The sequence below is a fragment of the Ctenopharyngodon idella genome, chromosome 17 (genome assembly GCF_019924925.1).
Source record: "Ctenopharyngodon idella isolate HZGC_01 chromosome 17, HZGC01, whole genome shotgun sequence".
NCBI classification, from domain to species: domain Eukaryota; kingdom Metazoa; phylum Chordata; class Actinopteri; order Cypriniformes; family Xenocyprididae; genus Ctenopharyngodon; species Ctenopharyngodon idella.
The window spans coordinates 19,579,673-19,606,197 of NC_067236.1; the positions used below are offsets into that span (position 1 = coordinate 19,579,673).

Below are 26,525 nucleotides of genomic sequence, written 5' to 3' on the forward strand. Positions count from 1 at the left end.
AACCTTATATTTTTAGAACCTTTTATTTTAGAATCGTAGATTTTAGAATCTTAGATTTTTAAAACCTTGGATTTTAGAATCTTATTTTTTTAGTACCTTAGATTTTAGAAGCTTAGATTTTAGAATCTTACATTTTTAGAACTTTAGAACTTAGAATCTTAGATTTTAGAATTGTAGATTTAAGAATCTTAGATTTTTAGAACCTTACATTTTAGAATCTTAGGTTTTAGAATCTTAGATTTAAGAATCTTAGTTTTTTAGTACCTTAGATTTTAGAACCTTAGATTTTTAGAACCTTAGATTTTAGAAACTTAGATTTTAAAATCTTAGATTTTTAGAACCTTACATTTTAGAATCTTAGGTTTTAGAATCTTAGATTTAAGAATCTTAGTTTTTTAGTACCTTAGATTTTAGAAACTTAGATTTTAGAATCTTAGATTTTAGAACCTTGGATTTTTAGAACCTTAGATTTTAGAAACTTAGATTTTAGAAACTTAGATTTTAGAAGCTTAGATTTTAGAATCTTACATTTTTAGAACTTTAGAACTTAGAATCTTAGATTTTAGAATTGTAGATTTAAGAATCTTAGATTTTAGAATCTTAGATTTTTAGAAGCTTACATTTTAGAATCTTAGATTTTAAAATCTTAGATTTAAGAATCTTAGTTTTTTAGTACCTTAGATTTTTGAACCTTAGATTTTTAGAAACTTAGATTTTAGAATCTTAGATTTTAGAACCTTGGATTTTTAGCAACTTAAATTTTTAGAACCTTAGACTTTAGAATTTTAGATTTTAGAACTTTAGATTTTTAGAAACTTAGATTTTAGAACTTTAGATTTTAGAATCTTACATTTTTAGAACCTTGGATTTTTTAGAAACTTAGATTTAAGAATCTTAGATTTTTGAATTTTAGATTTTTTGAACACTCAAAAAAATGATACGTTGGATTTAATTAACTTTTTTATGTCAACAGGTTCCACATAACTGGGTTATGTTGCATTTAATTAACATTATTTATTTCAGTAAACTTTAAGTTTATTATATAAGGCCAATTCAATGCCATTTAGTTGAATCAGGTTAACATTCTTAATTTGTCCAAAACTATTAAGTTCAATTATCCTAAAATTAATATCAAACAAAAATTAAAATAATCCAGTTTAATTGATCAGTTTATTTAGTGAATGCATTCAAGAACAATTTTCACAACTTTTACAAAAGTTAGAATATTAACAAAATCTTTACTCTGTAAAGACTTTTATTGTTAGGCTTTTATTGTTACACCCATGGCATGCCCAAAGTAGTTGTTTTTTATTATTAAAGCAACTTCAATTGTTGTTAGCAGCTCCTCAACCCAAGCACAAGCTCAACACTTCACCACAATAACCCCAAACTATTAACATAACAGGAACTTTCAAATACCAACATATTAGAAAGTAAACATTAAAAAGTCTCTTTATTTTCTCATCTTGCAAAATACTGCTTAAAATAGCACTTTATTTCAACATTTACTCTCCCAGATCAGCCACTTTGCAAAGCATGATGGGAAGTGAAAGTCCTGTTTGATTGAGTCCTGGTTGAGTTTACTTCAGTTTATCTAAGTGAGTTTATCTTGATTGAAACATGTTATTTTAATATGAAAACATCAAGTTAAGTCAAAAAGTAATCATTTCAAGTCAATTTAACATGAAGCAATTCAATTTGAACCAGAAACCTGATACAATGGTGCTGAATCAAATAAGTTGTTTAAATAAAGTGAACAGCATCAAAAAATCATTTTTATGAGTGAACCATAGATTTTAGAATCTTACATTTTTAGAACCTTGGATTTTATAAACTTAGATTTTAGATTTTAGAATTTTTAGATTTTATAACCTTAGATTTTTATAAACTTAGATTTTAGATTTTAGAATTTTTAGATTTTAGAATCTTAATTTTATAACCTTAGATTTTAGAATATTAGATTTTAGAACCTTAGATTAAGATTTTTAGAACCTTAGATTTTAAATATGTGTGCGCAGTGCTCACTGGTTTACTGGTGTGAGCGGAGTGAAGAAAGTAAAACTATGGTTTAATCCATATCTCATATTTTCCTAGTGTCTTGGAGGCTACCGTTAAACATAGTATTACATGGATGTGAATATGCATATGAAAATTTTATGCAGATTAGAGCTGTGCCCGAAGCCAAATACTATGTTTGGAAAGGAAATGACGATATTTGAAGATATTTGTCCATGTCGCTCAGGATCTGTTGAGCACCAAATCGTCTTGTCAGTCATGTCACCTTACTCTCTTCACGTGATAAGTGAAATCATGATGTACTGTAATGTAACCAACTAAAGCTTAACCATGTCCCTTCAGGGGCTCCGTAGAATGCGTTATTCATTTTCTGTGCCTTTCCGAATTCGGATTTAGGCTTCGGGCACATCCCTAATGCAGACGAGGTTAATAATGCAGATGAGTAAAACAAGCTCCGCATACAGTTATTTTGGGGTGGGGATGCATATATACGCACGTCTTTCACTGACTGGGATTTCTAAAGGCAGTTTTGCACAGGTTTTGGCATGCATATGGTCTTATAAATCTGAAAACATTTAATCTGCTGTTTCAAAGTTTCATATATGAGACTCCAGATGTTATGCTGATAGTCAACAGAAAACTTGCAAGCTTTTTAGTATCACTGTGCTGTTAAAATGACCTTTAAACATGGTTCAGAGTCTCATTTAACAACGTAATCATGACTTTCTTCGACAACAGACTTCTTACATTAGAACATATTAACATCGTATATGCTCAAACCATTAATCTTCCAGCTTCATTCACGCAGAGCATCCATATGAAACATTTCTGGTAACGTGGACAACAGTTGATGTTCACACATGACATTGGCTTGCTTAGTTAGTGTTTAAAAGATGCTTAATATTCACTAATGTTATAGAATTGACTGCAGTGACACGATCAGATGAGAACAAAACTTGTTGTCTGTATGTCACTAAACTTAGACAAATACATCCTAACAAAAGCGGATATTTTCACAGCGCTTCATCGCGCAGGACACGACCTCACAACAATAACGTCATTCTGTCAGAACTCATGCGAGCATCTGTACGGATCGCTGGAATTTTTCGCTCCTGTTTGTTTGTTTGTTTTCTTTGCACTATCCCAGTAAACTAATCCATGGAGCGCTTGTTTACCGGAACGAAAAGAGGGGGGGAAAGAATCTACAACACAAAAAGCAGCGGAGGGGGAAAAACTTCCCACAGTGTCTCTATGGTAATCAGCAGGTGCCTGTGGCCGCAGAGAAGAAGTGAAGCCTTTCTTACGAGCGTGAGAAAGAGCGGCCGACCCCTCTCCTCCTCCCCCGCGCCTCCGTTCACCCCCTTTTCTCTTGTACGGTGGCAAAACCCACCCCAGCGGCAACAGTGGTGGCTGCCAAACGCTCCCTCTGATCCAGCTGCAATGAAAAACGGGACCAACAAAAGACGGGAAGAAAAGGAGAAAGGCAGAAGAAGATGGAGAAACTGCGGAAGAGTTTAAGCTCCTGGTTGGCATGGGAGCGCAGCAGTGCCAGGATGCTCGGGCCAGTGTCATTTATCTGAAAGGGGGAATATTTGCCTCCTAGAACTGATTTACAGGGGCGTTTGTTACTTATATAAGTGCAAATTCACATTCTACTCATATAAAAACACAATTTATGCCAAATTCTTAAATTAAATTAAAACCTCTCACTTTTCCATCAGTCTAGTATTTTTCCCTTGCAATATTTAAGTACTATTTTTATTTTTTATTTCAGTGATTTTAAATTTTGCACAATAAACCACTTCATACTGTCTAAACATTCAATAAAGCACATTAAACCCGTCACTAGATATGCAAAGAATAGATAATTAATTTAATAATACTTTATTTTAGGCCTGTCTAGCCAAAAGTTTAGTGGGTTTTGTGTAGCTTTATGATAAACTTTCTGACATATCTATGGTGGGTGAATTGAGAAAATATATGCAGGCATAAATAATACATACAATTTAAATAAATATGCACATATATGCAGCATGTAGCATATGTATGTACGTGTGTGTGTGTGTGTGTGTGTGTGTAATAAATATATATATATATAGTGTGTGTATATATGATATACTCTTAAAAAATAAATGTAAAAAAAAAAAAAAAAAATTACACTGTAAAATACCATTTTTCCATTGAAACAGTAATAGAAATGCATTCTGGGTAATATTATTTTCAAGAAAGTTGCCTATAGGTTACTTTTCTTAAAACGACAAATATTACCCAGAATGCATTGTTTTGTTTCAATGAAAAACAGTATTTTACATTGTAATTTTTTTTTTTTTTTTTACATTTATTTTATATGTATATGTTTATATATATATATATATATGTGTGTGTGTGTATATGTATATGTATGTATATATATATATATATATATATATATATATATATATACTGTATATATGCACACACACACACACATAAGTAAGAAATACTTATTAAATTCAGTTGTAAATATTACATAACCCATAAAAAGATGCCTATACATTTTAAATATGTACCGTAGGGCATGTTTGTCACTGTCGGTGGCCTTTTTGCCCTGAGTGCTGGTTAGGGACGACCCTCTGTTCAGCCTCTTTGGACCACTGGTGGACCGCTGGCTCATTGATATGCAGAGGACGGGGTCGACCGCCACAGCTGCAGGATACCCGCTCAGAGGGGCTCCAGAGGGAGAGGGGGAGGCCCAGGAAAAACCAACAAAAGAGCCCCCCCCATTCCCGGTTTTCAGAGATTTTAATTCCCTAAATCCTCAAGCTCTCCTCCTCTCCTTCCTTAAACGTCTCCTTTCTCCTCTCACACACAGTCTGTCAACCGTGTTTCCCGTCCTTTCGCTCGTCCTGAGCCATGAATGCAGCGGCAGCGGCCGCAGGAAGTGTCAGGATCTCTTCCCACTGGACGCGGGTGCAGCGCCGGCGCTCTCAGGCGCTTTCTTTCATTTGACCTTTTGCTTTTCTTTACTTCCTCTTGTGTTGCTCCCTTTCACATAGTTGCTTTAATTTACTCGGTTTTTACTGTCTTTCTCAATCTTCTCTGCACGTCTTGAATTTTCATGTTCATTTTTAGTAGAATACGGCAGAATATCTTCAATTATTTATATATATATATTCTATATATATATATATATATATATATATATATATATAGAATATATATATATAATTTACAAATAAATACTTATATATATGTATATATGTGTGTTTATATATATATATATATATAAATATAAATATATATATATTAATCATTAATATTCTAAATATATAATATATTAATTTATAGAGAGCATTATACACACACACATATATAAATATTTATTTGTAAATATATTTAAAATATTAATGATTTATATATATATATATATATATATATATATATATATATATATATATATATATTATTACATATATAAAATGAGAAAAAAAAATATATGTAATCATTTTATATTATATACTATATATATATTTTTTCACACACACACACACACACATATGTGTATATATATATATTACATATAAAATACGATTATAAATTATAAAAACAAGTAAATATTGTGTGTGTGTGTGTGTGTGTATATATATATATATATATATATATATATAACTATGTATATGTATTATTTATATTATATTTTAATATCTTATATATTAATTATTAATATGAATGTTTGTATGTAATGTATTTTGAAATCTGCCTGTCACAGGTGATGTGAGTATGTTTGGCAAACAATGGTCTCTTTCTCCAGAGTCTAATTTGTTTAGATGTTCTTTGTTTACAGAAACAAACACACACTTCTGCAGTAACATCAGTCGCAGGTGATGTGTGTGACAACACAAATAAATGCAAAACTACATGAACAGCTGTCTCATTGTTCCTGGTTTATGTCAGCGTCATAGATCTGAGCCGAAAACAAGAGCAGCGTGTAAGGAAAGTAGAAGTGTTGAGTGTGAGAAAGAGGAAGGAACGCTGAGACAGGAAAAGTGCTAGAGTTTAGATGAGAAAGTGGCTGATGTACAGAGGAAGGTGAAAGAGATGAGGCGGTCAGACGGATGTGGTGGTCGCGTTTGGGGTCACATGATTTGTGTGTGTGTGTGTTCTGTGATAGAATGTGGAACACTGGATGTTTGGTTAGACAGCAGCTGTTCCCACAATGCTTTGTATAGTGGTTCTCTCTTTTATATTTATATATATATATATATATATATTAGTGCTGTCAAGCGATTACAATTTTAATTAAATAAATGATGTGCCAATTAATTAATCGCAATTTAATCACACATCAAATTTGGCTGAGAAATTACCCACAAAAGATGATTTAAAGTCATTATTGTGTTAAATGAGAAAAGCATCAAATAGACATTACAAAAAGCAGCTTTAGAAAGAAATATTTTATTTGATTCAACATGGAATTTATCACACAAACTTTTAGGTTTTTTTTTTTTTTTTTTCCCAGAATCTGCATCTGAAATGGTATTTAGATTTATCTACAGACCAAAACAGTTTTGTTTACCAACATTCTTTTACATTCTTTCTTCTTTTATGTTCCTCAAAAGAAAGAAAGTCATACGGGTTTGAAACGACATGAGTGTGAGTAAATGTAAATAAACAGAATTTGTATTGTTGGGCAAACTATCCCCAAAATACAATTTTTTTTTTTTTTTTTTTTAAATGAAATTATACTCTAAATAAGAAACTAAAACTGCCAGTAGGTGGCAGTAAATATCTAAATGAGTAAGTCATTGAGTCATTCGATTCGTTCAAACGGCTGATTCATTCAAGAATAAAGTAAATGGCTCTCTTTATGGATGAGTCATTGAATCATTGATTCACCCATTTTGATTTGCTCAACTCGGATTCATTCAGAAACTAAACACTGTTGTGTGTTGCTCTGGCTTTATAGGTAATATTTTTGTTGGTACAATAACAAAAAAGACAGTATTGTGTCTAAAATATAACACAATATTAACATTATTTATTGAACTTGTACTATTCGCAATAAAAACAGCACTTATGATATCACCCGCGTTGATATTACTTAACTATATCATATGATATAAATATGAGACGACAACTCATACAGGGGCATTTTTTTGCACTGATATCTTGAATCTAGTTTTTATATTTAGATTAACTGAACTGAACCTATTTTTGTATCATTAAAACAACCAACTTCTGTAAAGCTGCTTTGAATCGATAAGCATTTTGGAAACCGCTCTACAAACAAACATGAATTGAATTTTTAGATTTTGGTTATATTGAGCTGCAATGTAAAGCTGTTTGACCAAAATACAGGAACTTGTCAAAGACAACTGAAAAAATGTGTAAGATCAAACTTCTCTTTAAACCGGCGCATTTGTTCAGCTCTGATGAAGAAGTGTTTGTTTATGCATGCAGTCAGAGGTGTAAATCATCACGTGTGCGTTTGTCTTTTGCACACTATTGAAGGCAATTTTTGCACTGCATGTGATCAGCATGTTTGGTGGCACTGTCCGTCATCAAAGAGGCAGCAGTGAGTGACCCGCGTGCGTCAGAGATGCTGGCATGAAAACGCTGGACTCTGTGTGTCCCTGTGGTAGATTGATCTCACACCCTACACAATTACAACTTTGGCATCATAACTACAAACACATCTGTCAGTGCCCGTCAGGCCTGCGGTGTAAAGCAGCTTCCTGTTCAAACAAGAGCCGCCTGTCCGTTTAAGACACTTCCACATTAGCAAATGTGCTGCGAAAGATACATCGTTCATGAATAAATAATGAAACTTTATCAGTTTGTTTTGTGTTTCTTTAAGTGTGCAAAAGGTCCCGATGTCATGCTGATGAGCGTGTGTCGTGTTATACGGTGTTCTGCGTTGTGGACATACTGTCCCGGGACTCACTTGGCATAGAGACAGACAGACAGACAGACAGACAGGCATCCGGCCAGAGCCGGTCTGGGTTTCTGTTGAGTGGATGTGGTTAAGGAAAGGGTCACGTAACTAAGTGCTTTTGAAATCACACAAGAATTTGCACTTTGCAAGTTTGTAGTAAGATTTTTTTGTTTTTGAAAGAAGTCTGTTCTGCTCACCAAGGCTGCATTTATTTGATCCAAAATACAGCAAAAACTATTATTACAATTTAAAAATATAGCTGCAAGCATCAATTAAGGGGCCAATCACAAAGAAGCCATGATAAGTCATGGCTGGGAGCATCAGACCGACTGCAACAATGAGCAATTAAAGACATATTAAGATTATTTGTGGCTGAAAAATCATAAATACAGTCACTAGTAATATGATTGAATGTGTGCTGTGACCAAATTTATGTGTTGTGGTCAGAGTGAGGTGACAATTACACATGCAAAATTTGGTGTCAATATGTCAAAGCATTGCAGAGATACAGCCTCAGAGTCGTTTTGGCATCATGCCATCAAATTTGTTGATGCGGTATACGAAAACGGTTTCGTCTATCGACACGAAATTCATAACTTTTTGCTGCCATAGTCTGAAGATGATACGATTCTATTTTGGTGAAAATCGGAGCAATGGTCTAGGAGGAGTTCGAAAAAGTAGGTTTTAAAGAAAATCAAAATGGCCGACAGGAAGTTTGGCTGACTATGGCAAAATTGGTATCATGTGTTCTCGGCATGACCCAAGGAATCTATTAAGACCAGTTTCATTACAATAGCATTAGCATTTTTGGAAATTACATTATAACTTTTGACCACAAGGAGGTGCTGTCTCGAAACATTTCGAGTACCTTCAGGGCATGGTGGTGAAGACATATACAGAGTTTCATAACGATAAGCCAAAAGATAACATTTTATGACAAAATTAAAAACGGCCGACGCCCAAAATGGCCGATATGGGTAAATGCTATTCGAGTCAGCATGCTGTACCGAATCTAAAGAGACCTATTTTGGTCGAACTGTTCAGAAAATATAAGCAAAAAGAGCCATTTTTCATATCTCCTGGCCACTACGTGGCACAGCTGAAACCTGTGCAGGTACCCTCAAGTCATGGTTGTCATAACATACACCAAGTTTGGTCAGAATACGTTAAAGCGTTGCGGAGATATAGCCTCACAGTCATTTTTGGCATGCTCTTTGCCGAATTTGTTTGCGCGTTATTCGAGAACGGTTTGATGAATCAACTTGAATTTTCCTTAAAATTTTGTCATGGTCTAAAGATGATCTGGTTTAATTTTCATGAAAATCAGAGCAACAGCCTAGGAGGCGTTTTAAAAAAAAAGCAGGTTTTTCGGAAAATTCAAAATGGCGGAAAAATTTTCATGATGTGAAATTACAAAAAATGATAAATTAACAGTTCGGAATAGTTTGACTAAAAATCGCAAGACTTGTCTTTTTAGATTCGGTTCGTCATAGCGATTTTCCCATGTCGGCCATTTTGGGCGTCGTCCATTTTGAATTGTGTTGTAAAACGCTATATTTTATGAACGCATTGGCGTAGCGTTACAAAACTCAGTATGTGTCTTCGACACAATGCCTTGAAGTTACTCAAAAAGTTTCAAGGCAGCGCCACCTTGTGATTAATGAAATTTCACAAAACGCTAATTGATTAGCCTATTGTCTTGAAATATTCCTTGGGTCAAGCCAAGAACATTGATACCAATTATGCCATAATTGGCCGAACTTCCTGTCCACCATTTTGAAATACTTTTTCAAATTCCTTCTAGAACGATGGTCCGATTTTCACCCAATTTAACGCTGATCATCTTCAGTCTATGCTGGCAAAAAGTTATGGGTTTCATGTCGATAGACAAAACTGATTTCGTTTACCGCATCAACACATTTGATGGTATGATGCCAAACTGCATCGGAGGCTGTATCTCTGCAACGCTTTGGCATATCGACACCAAATTTGGTGCGTGTCATTGCCATCCAACACTGACCGCACCAAATAAATTTGGTGTCAGCGCCACCTATTGGTCAAAAGTAATACACAATTATGTCACATCGAAAGTGATTGTATTAATGGGTTTTTAGCCATTTTGCTTAAAATCGTCTCGCATTTTACTAATTTTTGCAGTTGGTCTGATGATCCTTTTGCCTCTACTTGACCCCTTAATTGTGGCTTGCAGCTATATTAATGGTTCTTATTATTATCAATGTTGAAAACATTGATAATGTTGTGCTACTTCATATTTTTTTGGAAACTGTGATACATTTATTTTTCAGGATTCTTTGATGAATACAAAGTTCAAAAGAACAGCATTTATTTGAAACAGAATCTTTTGTAACATTATAAATGTCTTTACTGAGTACTGAGCCCAAACTTTTGACAGGAAGTATATATTTACATTTAGTCATTTAGCAAATGCTTGTATCACTTGAAAAAGAGGAATACAACAAGTGATTCATCAAAGTACTTCCTCCAGGAAGTGTGTGTTTTTGATTGCCAAAACCTCTTAGCCTGCAGAACAAGTTTGAGCGAGATGCCGTCCCATCTTGCCACGATGAAAAATGGCAACAGCCGTAATAACATATTGGGCATCTGGTGTGAATGAGAGTCTTAAGTACACAGGGCTCAAGGACAGATGTTCCCGCGGCTGTGGGCTTTGCTCTTCCTCCTCCCCAGTTGTTGTGAATCAGGTGGAGTCATTTGTAATGCTTTAGGTTTATTGAAGTGCTGAAGCTCCACATCCGCAGAGACGGGCTGCTGTTGTGCTGCTCTAGTTTCAGGAGCCTTATAGAGTCTATATAGGATGTATTATGTGGTTTGTAAGTAATTTTTTATTACTAGACTGTTCCAGATTGTCTTGTTAGACCAGGGATTCCCAAACTTTTTGTCTGCTGAACCCTTTTGAGCCTAAATGCTCATGGTTCTCTGATGTAGGTCAATGGTCATGTGACATTCACACACACACACACACACACACACACACACACACACACACACACACACACAAAAAATCTTTTTAGTAAGTGGTTTATTTTGATTTGCCTTTATTTGGAAAGTATTTCTTTCTTTATATTTTACATTCTTATGATTTTAATAATTTTTAGTGAGTGTTGTATTTTGACTGTTTTATTTAAAAATATTTATTATAATTTTACATTTATATGATGTAATCAATTTTTGTGTGTTTAATTTTGATTGCTTTTATTTGGAAATTATTGAATGATTTTATTTATTTAATATTACATTTTTATGATTTTAATAATTTTAGTTGTATTTTAGTTGTATTTTGTTGTATTTTGACTATTTTATTTAAAAAAATATTATAATTTTGCATTTTATATGCTTTAATTAATTTTAGTAAGAGGTTTATTTTGATTGCCTTTATTTGGAAATTATTTATTTATTTATTTTAATCTAACATTCTTATTATTTTAATATTTTTAGTAAATTTTTACTGTTTTTATATTAAAAAATATTTATTATAATTTTGAATGTTTATGGTTTGTATGTTTTTTTTATTTTAATTGATTTTTATTTATTTATTTATTTATTTAAAATTTACATTATGATATTAATAATTTTTTTAGTAACTGTTGAATTTTGACTGTTTTTATTTTAAAAATATTTTTATAATTTTTTTATAATTTATAATTTTACATTTTTATGATTTATTAATTTTAGTTAGTGTTTTATATTGCTTTTATTTGAAAATTATTTATTGATTTCGGTTTTACATCTGATGATTTTACTTATTTTTGGTGAGTGTTGTAATTTGACTTTTTATTTAAAAAAGATTTATTACAATTTTACATTCTTATGATTTAATAATTTTTTTGTGTTTTATTTTGATTGTTTTTATTTGGAAATTATTTATTTATTTAAGTTTTACATTATGATATTAATGATTTTTAGTAAGTGTCTTATTTTGACCTTTGTTATTTTAAAAATATTTATTATAATTTTACATTTATATGATTTAATTAATTTATTTTGATTTCTTTTGTTTGAAAATTTTTGATTTATTTATTTGATCTTACATTCTTATGATTTTACTTTTTAGTGAGTGTTGTATTTTGACTTTTTTTAAGAAATATTTATTATAATTTTACATTTTATATGATTTATTATAATTTTACATTTGTATGTTTTAATTATCATTTATTTATTTCAATTTTACATTATGATATTAATCATTTTTAGTAAGTGTTGTATTTCGGCTGTTCTTATTCTCAAAATATTTATAATTTTACCTTTTTTTAACGATTTAATACACTTTTAGTAGGTGTTTTAATCAAATATTTATTTTAATAAATGGACAAGTTGAAATAGTTTGAACATCAGAAAATGGTCATTCCTTTAAGAAAGGTGTGATTTGATCTGAACTCTCCATGAGACTCTCATGTTATGAAGCAGGAATATGAGTTTAAATGATAAATGCCTGTATAGTTGCTTGTTTTGGGCCACTCGCTGCTCCTTTGGCCTGTCACAGCTGAAATGAGCCAAAAAGCATCTGAAACTCAGCGAGACAGACGTTTGCCGTGACACATCCACACTTTAGTGACAGAGGAAATGGGCCAATTAAGGACAGCTTGCTCAGACCCTGCATGGGGTTAATATTCAACTCCCGTAATTAAAAATAAATTACACTTTTCCTGGATAACTATTCAAACTGTCTCAGTGTTTCTGACGTGCCGCAGACTCCACGGCTGCGTGTCTCTCCGTGTTTCTTTTTTCATTTCCAATTCCGCAACATCTGGTGCAGTGATTTCTGCACGTTCCTCAGCACAAATTGATTTTGGAAGCAGAATACGGCAGCAGTTTCTGCCGCTTTCTCTTGTGCTGTTCAGGAAACTGAGGTGTTTTAAGTTCAAACAGGGTTTTAAATCTAAATTTAGATGCATGCTTGTGTCATTCTTTCATTGTGCCAGCTGTCCATTCAATAAACGATCTTAACCCTATAAAGCCTGACATGATATAATATATTCTTATATATAGTGAGAATATGGAGGAAAAAACAGCTCAAGAAGACCTTTTACTCTGTTAACATGAGAAACACACAGGGTTTATTTAATGTTTTCTCTTCTCTCTCTGTTCCTCAGGAGAGTATATAAAGACGTGGAGGCCGCGGTATTTCTTGCTGAAGAGTGACGGTACGTTTATCGGCTATAAGGAGCGTCCGCAGGACGTTGATCAGCTGGAGACGCCGCTGAACAACTTCTCAGTGGCACGTGAGTCTCTCGCCCGCACCGAAACTCACTGCAGTCTTCTTTAGTAAAGCCTGAGATGGTAACGCATGTCGTGGTTGTTCGGTGTGTATTTATTAAAAATGTTATGTGAACAGCAGCAATAAAAAGGGGTGATATGAAACTATTTCATGATATGCAGTATGTAGTATTGTCACATTACATGTTTACTTCAGTGAAGGATTTTTTACAATAAATGCAGTTATTTTGCTTTTTTTTAACAAAATTTTCAGTAAAAAAATAATCTTTTTTGACAGACCAGACAGAGATGCTAAAAAGTTGCGTGGAATATAATATCAGGTTTATTTGCAACATTATACACCTATACAGTTTTTTGCACCTTCTAAGTATTTATTTTTGTAAAATCAATTGACACATTTTTCATTTTTTTAACAAAATTTTGTGTTAAAAAAAAAAAAAAAGTTATTTTTTTTGACAGACAAAACAAAGATGTTTAAAATGATATTTAATATAATTTCAGGTTAATTTACAACATTACAAATCATTTATGCACCTTCTAAGTATTTATTTTTGTAAAATTGATTGACACATTTAGCATTTTTTAATATTTTGTGTAAAAAAAAAAAAAGTCTAAATTTTTGACAGACAAACCAGAGATGTTTAATATAATTAATATAATTTAAGTAATTGTTTTCACTTTCTAAGTATTTATTTTTGTAAAAATTGTTAGGCACAATTTGCATTTTTTTAACAAGGTTTTATGTAAAAAAACAACAACAAAAAAGTCTTAAATTTTGACAGACAATTAGAGATTTATTTAATATAATTTCAGTAAATTTGCAACATTTTAAGTCATTTTTTTAACAAAATTGTGTGCACAAAAAAATCTTAATTTTTGACACAAACCAGAGATGTTTAAAATTGCATTTAATATAATTTAATATAATATCTTAATTTTTTGACAGACAAAACAGATGATTAAAATTGTATTTAATATAATTTTAGGTTAATTTGCAACATTTTAAGTTGCTTTTCGCACCTTCTAAATATATATTTTTGTAAAATCGATTGAGACATTTTGTATTTTTTTTTACAAAATTATGTCTGAAAAACATCTTAATTTTTGACAAACAAAACAGAGATGTTTACAGTAGCATTTAAAATAATTTCAGCTTAATTTGCAACATTTGCAGTAATTTTTTGCATCTTCTAAGTATGTATTTTTGTCAAATCGATTGACACATTTTGCATTTTTTAACAAAATTTTGTGTAAATAAAGTCTTAATTTTTGACAGACAAAACAGAGATGTTAAAAATTGCAGTTAATATGATTTCAGGTTAATTTGCAACATTATAAATATTTTTTTGCACTTTCTAAGTATGTATTTTTGTAAAATCTATTGACACATTTTGCATTTTTTGACAACGTTTTGTGTAAAAATTAGTCTTAACTTTTTGACAGGCAAAACAGATGATTAAAGTTGTATTTAATATAATTTCAAGTTAATTTGCAAGATTATATGTAGTTTTTATTTGCACCTTTTTATTTTGTAAAATCGATTGACATATCATGTTTGATAAATGGCACAGAAAAAGCAATGAACACAATGGATTCTCTGGATATCAGACTAATGTTGCGGAAAAGTTTCAGCACATCTTCAATAGACGGAAATGAGAAGTGACAATTAAATATATCATCCAAAACTATTTTGTGCATGCTTAATTTAATATATTATGCATGACTGCACCTGATTTTATTCTTTACTGGTTCGACACGAGGTCGTGCGAGCTTCCATCTGACCTCCATCAACACAAACAGTTTTATGTTTCCTCGAGGGACGTGCAGAACATATTAAGCATATTTGGGCCTCTTCTCGAGTCGCACCTCAGCAGAATTTTCCCAAGAAGCCCCGCCATCCCTGCGAAAACTGTTGAAATGATTGAACAGACTAATTAGACAGCCATAATGTTTGTTCAAGAGAACGCTTCCTCCCTGACACTTGTGAAATATAGTGGTTATTAAGTGGCTGATCCTCATTATTTATCTCGCCGCTGATGGAGGGTCTGGTTGAAGCGTTCTGGGCTGTCGAGGAGCCCGGTTGGATCTCAGTGGTGGTCTCACCCCGCTCCTCCATCTCGTCGACAGGCCGCTTGTGTCGTCTCTTACGTGACACATGTCTCCTCCACGGTCTCTCCTCGACATATGTTTGTGGGAAAGCGCTGGCAGAATCGCTGCTGGATGTTCGAGCGGATTGTGCTTTGTCGCGCTGAAAGCATAACTTTTACTCTTTGAGTGAGCATTTTTGAGGGGAGAGAACACAGACACAGCTTATTTCGGCTTCTCTCGGAAAAAAGACGTGAGTTTGAGTTTTTAACAACTGATGACATTCCTGTTTTCCTTAGACGCAGTTGTGCATTCATAGTTTGAATTGCAGAAGCATCTGTGTGTGAAACGAAAACACAACCGAGATATATTGATATCAGATTGCCATCATCGCAGCTTCTTTCTGAATCTCGCAAGGGCCGTGTGGAGTTTGTTTGCATCTCTTCGCAACAACTTTTTAGATGTAAAACTTCCTTTCTGACATTAGAACACCCTTGTGAGCAAATGTTAAGAGTAAACAGCATTATTACACGAAATATTAATGTTGATAATAATGCAGAAAATGAGAACATATGCTCATTTTTCACTGTTTTAGATGGATGTCTTTGGGCGTTGCGTCACGTCTCGCTGTTTTTTTACGCCTTACGCAATGAGCTTTGTGTTTTTAAGATGCCATGTCAAGTTAAGTATAGTTTTAAAGATTAAAAAATAAAAATTGTTTTGCAAAAACCCTGTATTTCCCCCCGTAATGGCCCGTAATTAAAACTTAGTTTTAGTTTATTTAGTTTTAGTTATTTTAGTACTTTATTAAACTAAACAAAAATGAGAAATGTTGCTTTGGCAACTAGCTGAAATAAAACAAATTTAAGCTTTTTTATATTATATTTTATTTCAGGTAATGTTTACTTTCTTTCAAGTAATGAAAATGTTTTTTTTTTATGGTTTTAGCTTTAATTAATGATAATAACCCTGCAAAACAGGGATTTTGCAAAACAATTTTTATTTTTTTAATCTTTAAAACTATACTTAACTTGACATGGCATCTTAAAAACACAAAGCTCTTGGCGTAAGGTGTAAAAAAAACAGCGAGATGCGACGCAATGCCCAAAGACGTTCATCTAAAACAGTGAAAAATGAGCATATATTCTCAATTTATAAGCATTATAATCAACATTAATATTGCGTGTTTTAAAAATAAGTTGTTTTTTTTTTTACAAATGCTTCTAGAAAACCCTGCATTTCCCCCTATAATGGTCTGATGCAGGGTTATTATCGTTATTTAAAACTAAAACCATACAAAAAACAAAAAAACAAAAAACATTTTCGTTACTTGAAATAAAGTAAATATTAACTCAAATAAAATATAAAAAAGCTTAAACATTTTTGTTTTGTCTCATTTTTATTTAGTTTAATGAAGTACTAATATAACAAACTAAATAAACTAAAACTAATAAATAACATTTAATAAAAATGATATAAAAAACTAATAAAAATGGCAAAAACATAGAACAAAATTACTGAAACATTTCGAAAACAAAATGTAAAATATAATTTTATAAAAATATATCTCAAAAAATTAAGAAAAACTATAAATTTGATATTTGTTTGCATCCTTACGACTATTTTAGACTTTTCATTTAATAGTATTACACATTATATTAATGTTGGTTACTATGCAAAGTGTTTTTGGCCGTTGCGTCACGTCTTGCTGTTTTTTTTACGCCTTACGCCATGAGCTTTGTGTTTTTAACATGCCATATCAAGTTAAATATAGTTTTAAAAATTAAAAATACATTTTTTTTTAAATGCTTCTAGAAAACCCTGCATTTCCCCCTGTAATGGTCTGACAAACTCTCTCTCTCTCTCTCTCTCTCTCTCTCTCTATATATATATATATAGCGTAGATTTTAAGATGCTGCGTCAAAATGCTTTTGTTTTAAAAAGGCTTTCAGAAAACCCTCCATCTGTTTCATTACGCTCTCTCTGAGGGGCGAGTTGAAATGTTTTTCTGCGGCATGCTGTTGATAGGTTTTAGGTTCTGTTTTAGCAAAAATTTTCTCTTTTAAGAGGCCATTTTAAAGTGGAATCAGACATTGAATCTTGTGTAAAGTTTGTATCTGAGCGTGTGCCGTGCGAAGCACACCTGTTCGGCTCCGGCGTGCCGCTGTGGTTCCCTACTGAGTGTGTGTAATGTACTGCTGCAGAAACACGCAGATAAAGATAAACGATTGCAACCGTCATTTCTCTCCCTGTCCGTGTCTCTGGTGTGGTTTTCCCCGGATGTGTCCAGAGTGTCAGCTGATGAAGACGGAACGGCCCAAACCCAACACATTCATCATACGCTGCCTGCAGTGGACCACTGTCATTGAACGCACCTTCCATGTGGAGAAGCCCGAGGAACGGTCAGACACATGCATATATCTGTATATGTGCTCTTTATTCACTGTATGCAGAGCTCAGATATTCACCGCTTATTCTACAAACAAAATAGTGTGCAAGAACCAGAGTTATTATATACTATCTACTTACAAAGGAATATCACAGCCGATTTGTCAGAACCAACAATAATTGTAATACAAGAAGAAGTGTTTTTTGCATGTTCACTGTTGTTGTTGTTGTAGGGAGGAATGGACCAAAGCCATTCAGACTGTGGCCAACAGTCTGAAGAAACAAGAGGAGGAGATGATGGACTCTTCACATGACCACATGCACATGGAGACGTGTGTGACCAAACCTCCGCACAAAGTGGTACAGACACTCTTTTGTTTATTAAATATTAATGCTAATAAAATATTAACTTTGCAAATGTAACTTAAAGAGAAAAAATGAAAGCGTTTCACAACTATTCACAACCTTTTTGAAAACTTTTTTAAACTCTGGTAAAATTGATCAAGTTTGCGTTCAAAACTGACCAAACACAATAAGCGAAACATATATATTTTTATGAAAAATATGAAATTAATGTACTGTATTTTAGTTCACTGATATTTTTTCTTTGTTTCATGATACTTATTTATATTCACCTCTGTAATATGCACCATTTATTTCTATATTACAGAAAAAAAAATGAAAAAAAAAAACATTTTTTTTTTTTATTTTAACATTTCTTATTATAAATAAAAATAATAAAATATTTTTAAAAAACATATTCTTTTATTATTTAAGACAATAAATGCAACATAATTTTTTAAAGATTTTAAATTAATGTACTATATTTTAGTTAACTAGTATTTTTTCTTTATCTTTCGTGATACTTAATAATATTCATCACACAGTATTCAACTCTACAATTTGCACAAATTTAATTCTATATTAAATAATAAAATATTGGAAAAAGAAACTTATTTTATTAGTGTTTAACATTTTTTACTATTATTAAATTAATAAAAAAATAAAATATTAAAAATTTAAGACAATAAGTGCAACGTAATTTTTTTAAAATATGAAATTAATGTACAATATTTTAATTCACTAATATCTTTCATGAAACTTAACAATATTCACCTCTCCAATATGCACCATTTATTTGTATTTAAAATAATAAAATATGAGAAAAAAACACATTTTATATTATTTCTGAGTATTCAAGTTAAAAATAGAACAAAAATCCAATGAATCAAGGCAGATTAGTGCCATCTGATGGAAAACAATAATGAAAATCTTATGTTATAAAATGATGTAACCGCTAGATGCCTGTATAGCCCTATATAATAATATATTAACAGGGTTGTGCAATCTCTAGTTGCAGAGAACAGTGTTTTCAGACATAATTACTTACTTTTGTTAGGTTTGTATTTGTGTATTTAGACATTATCAACTGCTACTTTTTGTCAAAAGTTTAGAATTTGTTTGACATGTTGAATTGAAGTGCAAATTATGCAAAAAATAGCTTTGTCCTACAGATTTTGTGTGTGTGTTCACATAACGATTGCCATAAAAGTCACCAAGTTTCGTACCATTTCAATTAAGTAAAAACTTTTAACACATCTAAAATGTCTTAAATGCCCAAAGACTACAATAGGGTTAATGTGTTTTAAACTCAAATGCTTAATGAGTCCAAATTGAGTCATCTTAATCAAAAGAACCTCATTAGTTCTTAAATAAAATGTCAGCATGAGGAACATTGTGCACTTGCTCTGTATAAAACATCAGTTCCCACACTCACATTTCTGGCATTCTTAGCATTTGCAGCAGTTCAAAGGTCAAACACGGAGCCGTCACATATAGCTCCAGCCCGTCAGTCGTGTCAGTATTTTGTGTTGAACTCGTGCAGGTGTTTGTTTGTTGACAGCTGATGTGTGTTTCAGACTATGCATGACTTTGAATACCTCAAACTCCTGGGAAAAGGCACTTTTGGGAAGGTGATTCTGGTGAAGGAGAAAGCAACGGGAAAATATTACGCCATGAAAATCCTCAAGAAAGAAGTGATTGTAGCTAAAGTGAGTAACAGCTGGAAAAATATAAGACAACTGAGAAATATTTGACTACTGAGTGTGTTTGTGCTTGTGTGCTTAACCATATTTTGAGTACAGTTTTGACCACAGAAGTGAGCTAAATCTGACAAAGCCTCCTTTAGTTGATGTGAAATGATGTATAAATAAAGTAAATAAATATGCTGAAAGTTTTCTGTTAGGTTTAGGGTGTGGGTTAGGTTATAGCAGTGACGTTATTTTACCAAAAGCCAAGCTATGGCAAACTTTGATGACTTCATCAAATCTTACTTTCTTTACATGACAACAAGTGTGTGTGAAAAAAAAAGAAAGAAAAAAAAAGGCGACGTGTGTGTGTGTGTGTGTGTGTGTGTGTGGTGCGTCCAAAGATTCACATATAGTCACAAGAGTCACATATAGCTTTGATCATTACCCAGCAAATTAGACAGTTATAGACCACTGTTATAAGAATTAAGGACTTTAGGACTTTCAATTACTTCGCACAGCTCAAAAGTCTGAATATTCTCCAATTTAAGTGTTATTTTTAATTTGATGACCAAAAACATTTTTTGTTCATCCTTCAAAGATTGTCCAAATTTGTAAAACTAAACGTTTCACAATGTAGGAAAACTAACACTTGGTGAAATACAAACACTTTTATTTTAAAATATAAAAAATACATTAAATTATTATCATAACCAGTAGATGTAAATAACAGAGGACCACTTATTGGCTCATTAGCCATTTCTACTCCCTAACAGTTTTTTTTTTTTCACATTTTGCTTTTGAATTTATTTTTTAGAGATGATCAAATCACTATTATAACATTTAAAAAAATCAGTTTTTGTAATTTTTTTGTCTATTTTTGTCACTTTTTGTACTGAAGTGTGAAGTAAATATTTGTATTTCATTTGCGAATGAAATTACACAGAAAGTGAGTAAAGAGCGCTTCCTTTATAATCATTGTCAGTCAGTTCAGTGAAAAATCGTTGAGTGCGAAAATTCCTGTTTTAATCAATGAATCTGACTAAACTTCACAATGAATCTTTTATTTATCATTCTGAATAATTGGTTATCGGTATTGGCATCGGCATATATCATTCTGAATAATTGGTTATCGGTATTGGCATCGGCATATATCATTCTGAATAATCAGTTATTGTATTGGCATGGGCAGATATCATTCTGAATAATCGGTTATCATCATGGGCAGATATCATTCTGAATAATCGGTTATCGGTATCGGCAGCAGCAGATATCATTTTGAGTAATCAGTTATCGTACTGGCATGGGCTGATATCATTCTGAATAATCGGTTATCGGTATCAGCAGATATCATTCTGAATAATTGGTTATTGGTATCATCAGATATCATTCTGAATAATCAGTTATCGGTATCGGCATCAGCAGATATCATTCTGAATAATCGGTTATCGGTATTGCATCTGCATATATCATTCTGAATAATCAGATATCGGTATCGGCATCTGCATATATCATTCTGAATAATCGGTTATCGTATCGACATCAGCGTATATCATTCTGAATAATTGGTTATCGGTATCGGCATCAGCAGATATCATTCTGAATATTTGGTTATCGGTATTGGCATTGGCATTTATCATTCTGAATAATCGGTTATCGGTATCGGCATCAGCAGATATCATTCTGAATATTCAGTTATTGGTAATGACATCGTCATATATCATTCTGAATATTCGGTTATCGGTATTGCATCTGCATAGATCATTCTGAATAATTGGTATCGGCATCGGCAAATATCATTCTGAATAATCAGTTATCGGTATTGACATAGTCAGATATCATTCAGAATAATCTGTTATCGGTATTGACATAGTCAGATATCATTCAGAATAATCTGTTATCGGTATTGACATAGTCAGATAACATTCAGAATAATCTGTTATCTATATTGCATCTGCATATGTCATTATGAATAATCGGTATCGGCATCAATGAATCTGACTAAACTTCACACTGAATCTTTTATTTACATCATGTCTCTGCTTTGTTTGTTATAATGAGAGGATTTGTGCATGTATAAAACTTAGTAAACTCGCACTTCATTCAGCATTTTGAGCGATACTGAGGAGATTCTCACCACCTCTGATTGGTCATTATTTTCAACAGAAATGCTTGTGATTGGCTACAATACTCAATGCTGCAAAATCATGTTGTAAATAGACACCTTTGCAGCGCCGTTGAACTTGTGTGACACGAATATAACTATCAGATCGCTTTAATTTACTTTCTTTTCTCCTGTATTAAACAATAACAAATTATATGTTACCTGTAGTAATATAACTCTGTTAATCCTGCAATAAAAATGTTACTTTGCATTGACCTGACCAGGAAGCCAAGGTATGATAATATACCCAATTGACGCCCCTGTTTTCAGTGAGTTTTTTATGTCACGTTTAATGACTACATCATTCCCGTACTTACATGTGTGCGATTTCATCACTTTACTATTATTCTAACATGTGTAAAACAGTCATGCTGAAGAGTGAGTAGCTGCGTCTGAACTCTTGACTGGTTCTTTCAGGATGAAGTGGCTCACACACTCACAGAGAACCGTGTGCTTCAGAACTCCAAACACCCCTTCTTGACGGTGAGAGACTCTCAGGCTCATCCAAACACTCCTGATCTCCTCTTCTTCTTCTTCAACACCCTCTCGTCTCAAGCACGTCTGCCTGTTTATCCATCTACACAATGCGTTTTAGAAGAGTTCAAGCTACTTCTTCAAATTGAATAATGTCGCCTGTTTCCGCTTCCTTCACCACTGAATAGCAAAAGTTTCCTCTTAGATCATACACTGCAAAATATGTTTGCTTACTTAGTATTTTTGTCTTGTTTTCCAGCACACATTCTTAAATCAAGATGCATGTACTTGATAAGCAAAATTACTTAAGATATTAAGTCTTGAATTTCTGAAAAATATATCAATATTAAGTGTTTTTTATTAATATTAATGGGGTCAGAAAAATAAACTTAATTCAAAGGGAAAACAAGTTTATTTTTCTGACCCCACTGGCAGATATTTGTTCTTGTTTTAAGCATAAACTCACTTCATTTTGATATTTTTTTTTCAGAAAACAAGATTTGGTGATTCTATAGTGAAGCAGAAATTCGATGCTTAAATGTATTTCAGAGATTCAGACTGCAGAATTTTTCACTATTCCTTTAATAGCGCCTCAGTATTTCTGTCTTGTTTTCCAGTACAAATATCTAAACACTTAAATCAAGATACATTTACATGAGACACAAAATGACATATTAAATCTTTCTTTTCTGAGAAATTAATGAAAATGAAGTGAGTTTATGCTTAAAACAAAAACAAATATCCACCAATTCAGTCAGAAAAATAAACTTGTTTTCACTTTGAATCCCATTGGAGGATATTTGTTCTCATTTTAAGCATAAACTCACGTCATTTTGATAATTTTTTCATAAAAAAAGATTTAATATGTAATTTTGCATCTCCAGTAAATGTATCCTGATTTAAGAATGTTTAGATATTTGTGCTGGAACACAAGACAGAAACACTGAGGAAGAACATCACATTTTGCTTGTGTTATTAAATGTCTTTATAATTAATATTTAATATAATTATTTAATACATTGTTGCTTGTATTTCTATGCATGAATTCACATGTTTAGGCTCTGAAATACTCCTTCCAAACCCACGACCGTTTGTGTTTCGTCATGGAGTACGCCAACGGAGGAGAGGTAAGGTTGGGATCTTCTCAGACCAGAGCTTGAAAGGATCATTTACAGTAATAAACGTTCCAGCATTCATTCCTTCCTGCAGCTCTTCTTCCACTTGTCACGGGATCGGGTTTTCTCAGAGGACCGAGCGCGCTTCTACGGGGCGGAGATCGTGTCTGCGCTGGACTACCTGCATTCAGAGCGAAACGTGGTCTACAGGGACCTGAAGGTCAGGAGCTCAACTGTTCATAATTTCAGATATATTGTCTACATGTGGGAATGAAATGCTGCCAAATCCTCAGTGACTCCTCTACGGCATCATTATTCACTAAATAAACCATTTTATACATTATTATGGTAGTCATTATGGATGAATCCACATCTTAATGTCTTAAAAAGTATATGTTCAATAAATAAATAGCCTAAATTAATTAATAATAATAGCCATAAATAATACATTTTAGGATTTTAGTTTTATCATTTTTGTTATTTATATTTGTTTTATTATTATTTATATTTGTTTTGTATACAATGCTGTATTCTAACATTTTAAATTTGTAAATATTGATGTCAGATTTGGATCATCCAGTCAGATTTAAGAGTCTGTTTTGTAAGGCAGCTTTACCTGTGAAGTTTGATGTTGTTGATAGTTTGCAGCATTATTTGGGAGAGATTTTCTTTCCTTAAGAAAAATCAAACTATTGGTATCGGCAGATATCATTTTGAATAATCGGTATCGGCATCAGCTATCATTCTGAATAATCGCCATTGGCATCGGCAGATATCATTCTGAATAATCAGTATTGGCATCAGCTATCGTTCTGAATAATCAATTATCGTATTGGCAGATATCATTCTGAATAATCGGTTATCAGCATAGGCAGATATCGTTCTGAATAATCGGGTATCAGCATCGGCAGATATTCTGCATAATCGGCATCGGCAGATATCGTTCTGAATAATAAGTATTGGCATCAGCTATTATTCTAAATAATCGTTTATTGGTATTTGCATTGGCAGATATCATTCTGAATAATTGGTTATCGGCATTGGCATATATCATTCTGAATAACTGGTTATCGACATCGGCAGATATCATTCTGAATAATCGGTTATCAGTATCGCCATTGGCAGATATTCTGAATTATCGGTATCAGCAGATATCATTCTGAATAATCTGTTATCAGTATCGGTGGAGAAATGTATCATTCTGAATAATCGGTTATCGGCATCAGCAGGTATCATTCTGAATAATTGGTTATCGGTAATGGAATCTGCATATATAATTCCGAATAAACGCTATTGGCATCGGCATATATCATTCTGAATAATCGGTTATCGACATTGGCAGATATTCTGAATAATTGGTATCGGCAGATAGCATTCTGAATAATCAGTTATCGGTATCGCCATTGGCAGATATTCTGAATTATTAGTATTTGTATCTGTGGAGAAATTTATCCTTCTGAATAATCGGTTATCAGCCTCGGCAGATGTCATTCTGAATAATCGGTTATCGTATCGGTGGAGAAATTTAGTATTGCTGCATCTTTAATTATTAATCTGTAATCCACAGTCTCTGCAAACAGTCCTGAGCATGTCAATTAACAGCAAATTTTAATTTTGTGCGATCTATCCCTTTAACTGTGAAGTTGATGTTGTAAGTCTCTCTGACCCGTCCAGATGATGATACTGTAGGTCAGCAGAACACCCCGTGTTTTGCTTTCTCTTCGTTTCTCCTTCTCCTCCTCCTCTCTTTCTGTCTTGGCTCTGGGCTGCTCAGGTTCATGTGAAAGTGCCGGTGTAGCAGGACGGGTGTTTGTGCTGACTAATGTTCTCGGGCCTCTGGCCACGTGTGAGCTACAGCTGCCAGGTGACTGTGAGGACGTGCTGATATTAACACACACCGACAGAGGTGCCCGCAGATGCCGTCCTGTACTCTTCCACTCCAACATTTGAACTGGAGTGTTGTATGGAACTGGCTTGGATGGTTGACATTTCTATTTCACAAGAACGCAACACAAGCCAGGCCGGATTATAACATATCAGCAAGCTCTCTGTAAAATAAAATGGTTTAACAGAAGACGGGGAGACAAACGAAACACTGTTGTGAGAGTTTGAGGTTTGACATTGATGTTTAATAATAACGAATATTTCAAGACCAACCATGAGTTTAAACATTAAGTGATGATAAGTGTACTTTTAAAATCCTAAATGTTTGTATGTGTTTGTTTGTTCATTTATGTGTTTGTTTGTTCATTTAATATATTTACATTTTATTTATTTACTTTTAAATTTGACTTTTTATTTATTTATTTGTTTTTTATTTAAATATTTACTTTTTATTTATTTACTTTCTTTCTAAATGTATTTACTTTAATTTATTTACTCATTATTTAATTAATTATTTTCTTTTTATTAATTTATTTACTTTTAATTTATTTACTTTTTTTACTTTTTACTTATTTATATATTTATATACTTTTTATTTATTTGCTTGCTTTTTAAATGTATTTACTTTTTATTTATTTACGTTTTAATTAATTATTTTTTATTTATTTACTTTTTATTTATATATTTACCTTTAATGTATTTATTTACCTTTTATTCATTTATTTACTTTTTATTTATTTTCATTTGTTTTCTTTTAATTTATTTACTTTTAATTTATTCAATTACTTTTTACTTTTTTATTTATATATTTACTTTTTATTTACTTTCTAAATGTATTTACTTTATTTATTTATTTACTTTTTAAATTAATTAATTGTATCGGCATATATCATTCTGAATAATCGGTTATCGGTATCAGCATCAGCAGATGTCATTTTGAATAATCGGTTATCGGTATTGGCATTGGCATATATCATTCTGAATAATCGGTTATCGGTATCAGCATCGGCAGATGTCATTTTGAATAATCGGTTATTGGTATTGGCATCGGCATATATCATTCTGAATAATCGGTTATCAGTTATATTTTAATTAATTAATTTTTTATTTTACTGTTTATTTATATATTTACTTTTAATGTGTTTATTAACTTAATTGATTTACTTTTTTATTTCGTTTTTTTTTTTTTTTAACATATATTTAGT

At 32.3% G+C, this 26,525-nt stretch overlaps 1 protein-coding gene across 1 annotated transcript in view; it reads left to right on the top strand.

Moving 5' to 3' along the window:
• Window positions 1-26,525, top strand: part of akt1 (v-akt murine thymoma viral oncogene homolog 1) — a 55,879-nt gene that overhangs the window by 16,675 nt on the left and 12,679 nt on the right. The window contains exons 3-9 of the mRNA XM_051868325.1: window positions 13,060-13,188; window positions 17,559-17,670; window positions 17,890-18,016; window positions 19,576-19,707; window positions 22,265-22,330; window positions 23,380-23,448; window positions 23,531-23,656. Of these exons, the coding sequence (XP_051724285.1) occupies window positions 13,060-13,188; window positions 17,559-17,670; window positions 17,890-18,016; window positions 19,576-19,707; window positions 22,265-22,330; window positions 23,380-23,448; window positions 23,531-23,656 (761 nt within the window). The remainder of the gene's footprint in view (window positions 1-13,059; window positions 13,189-17,558; window positions 17,671-17,889; window positions 18,017-19,575; window positions 19,708-22,264; window positions 22,331-23,379; window positions 23,449-23,530; window positions 23,657-26,525) is intronic.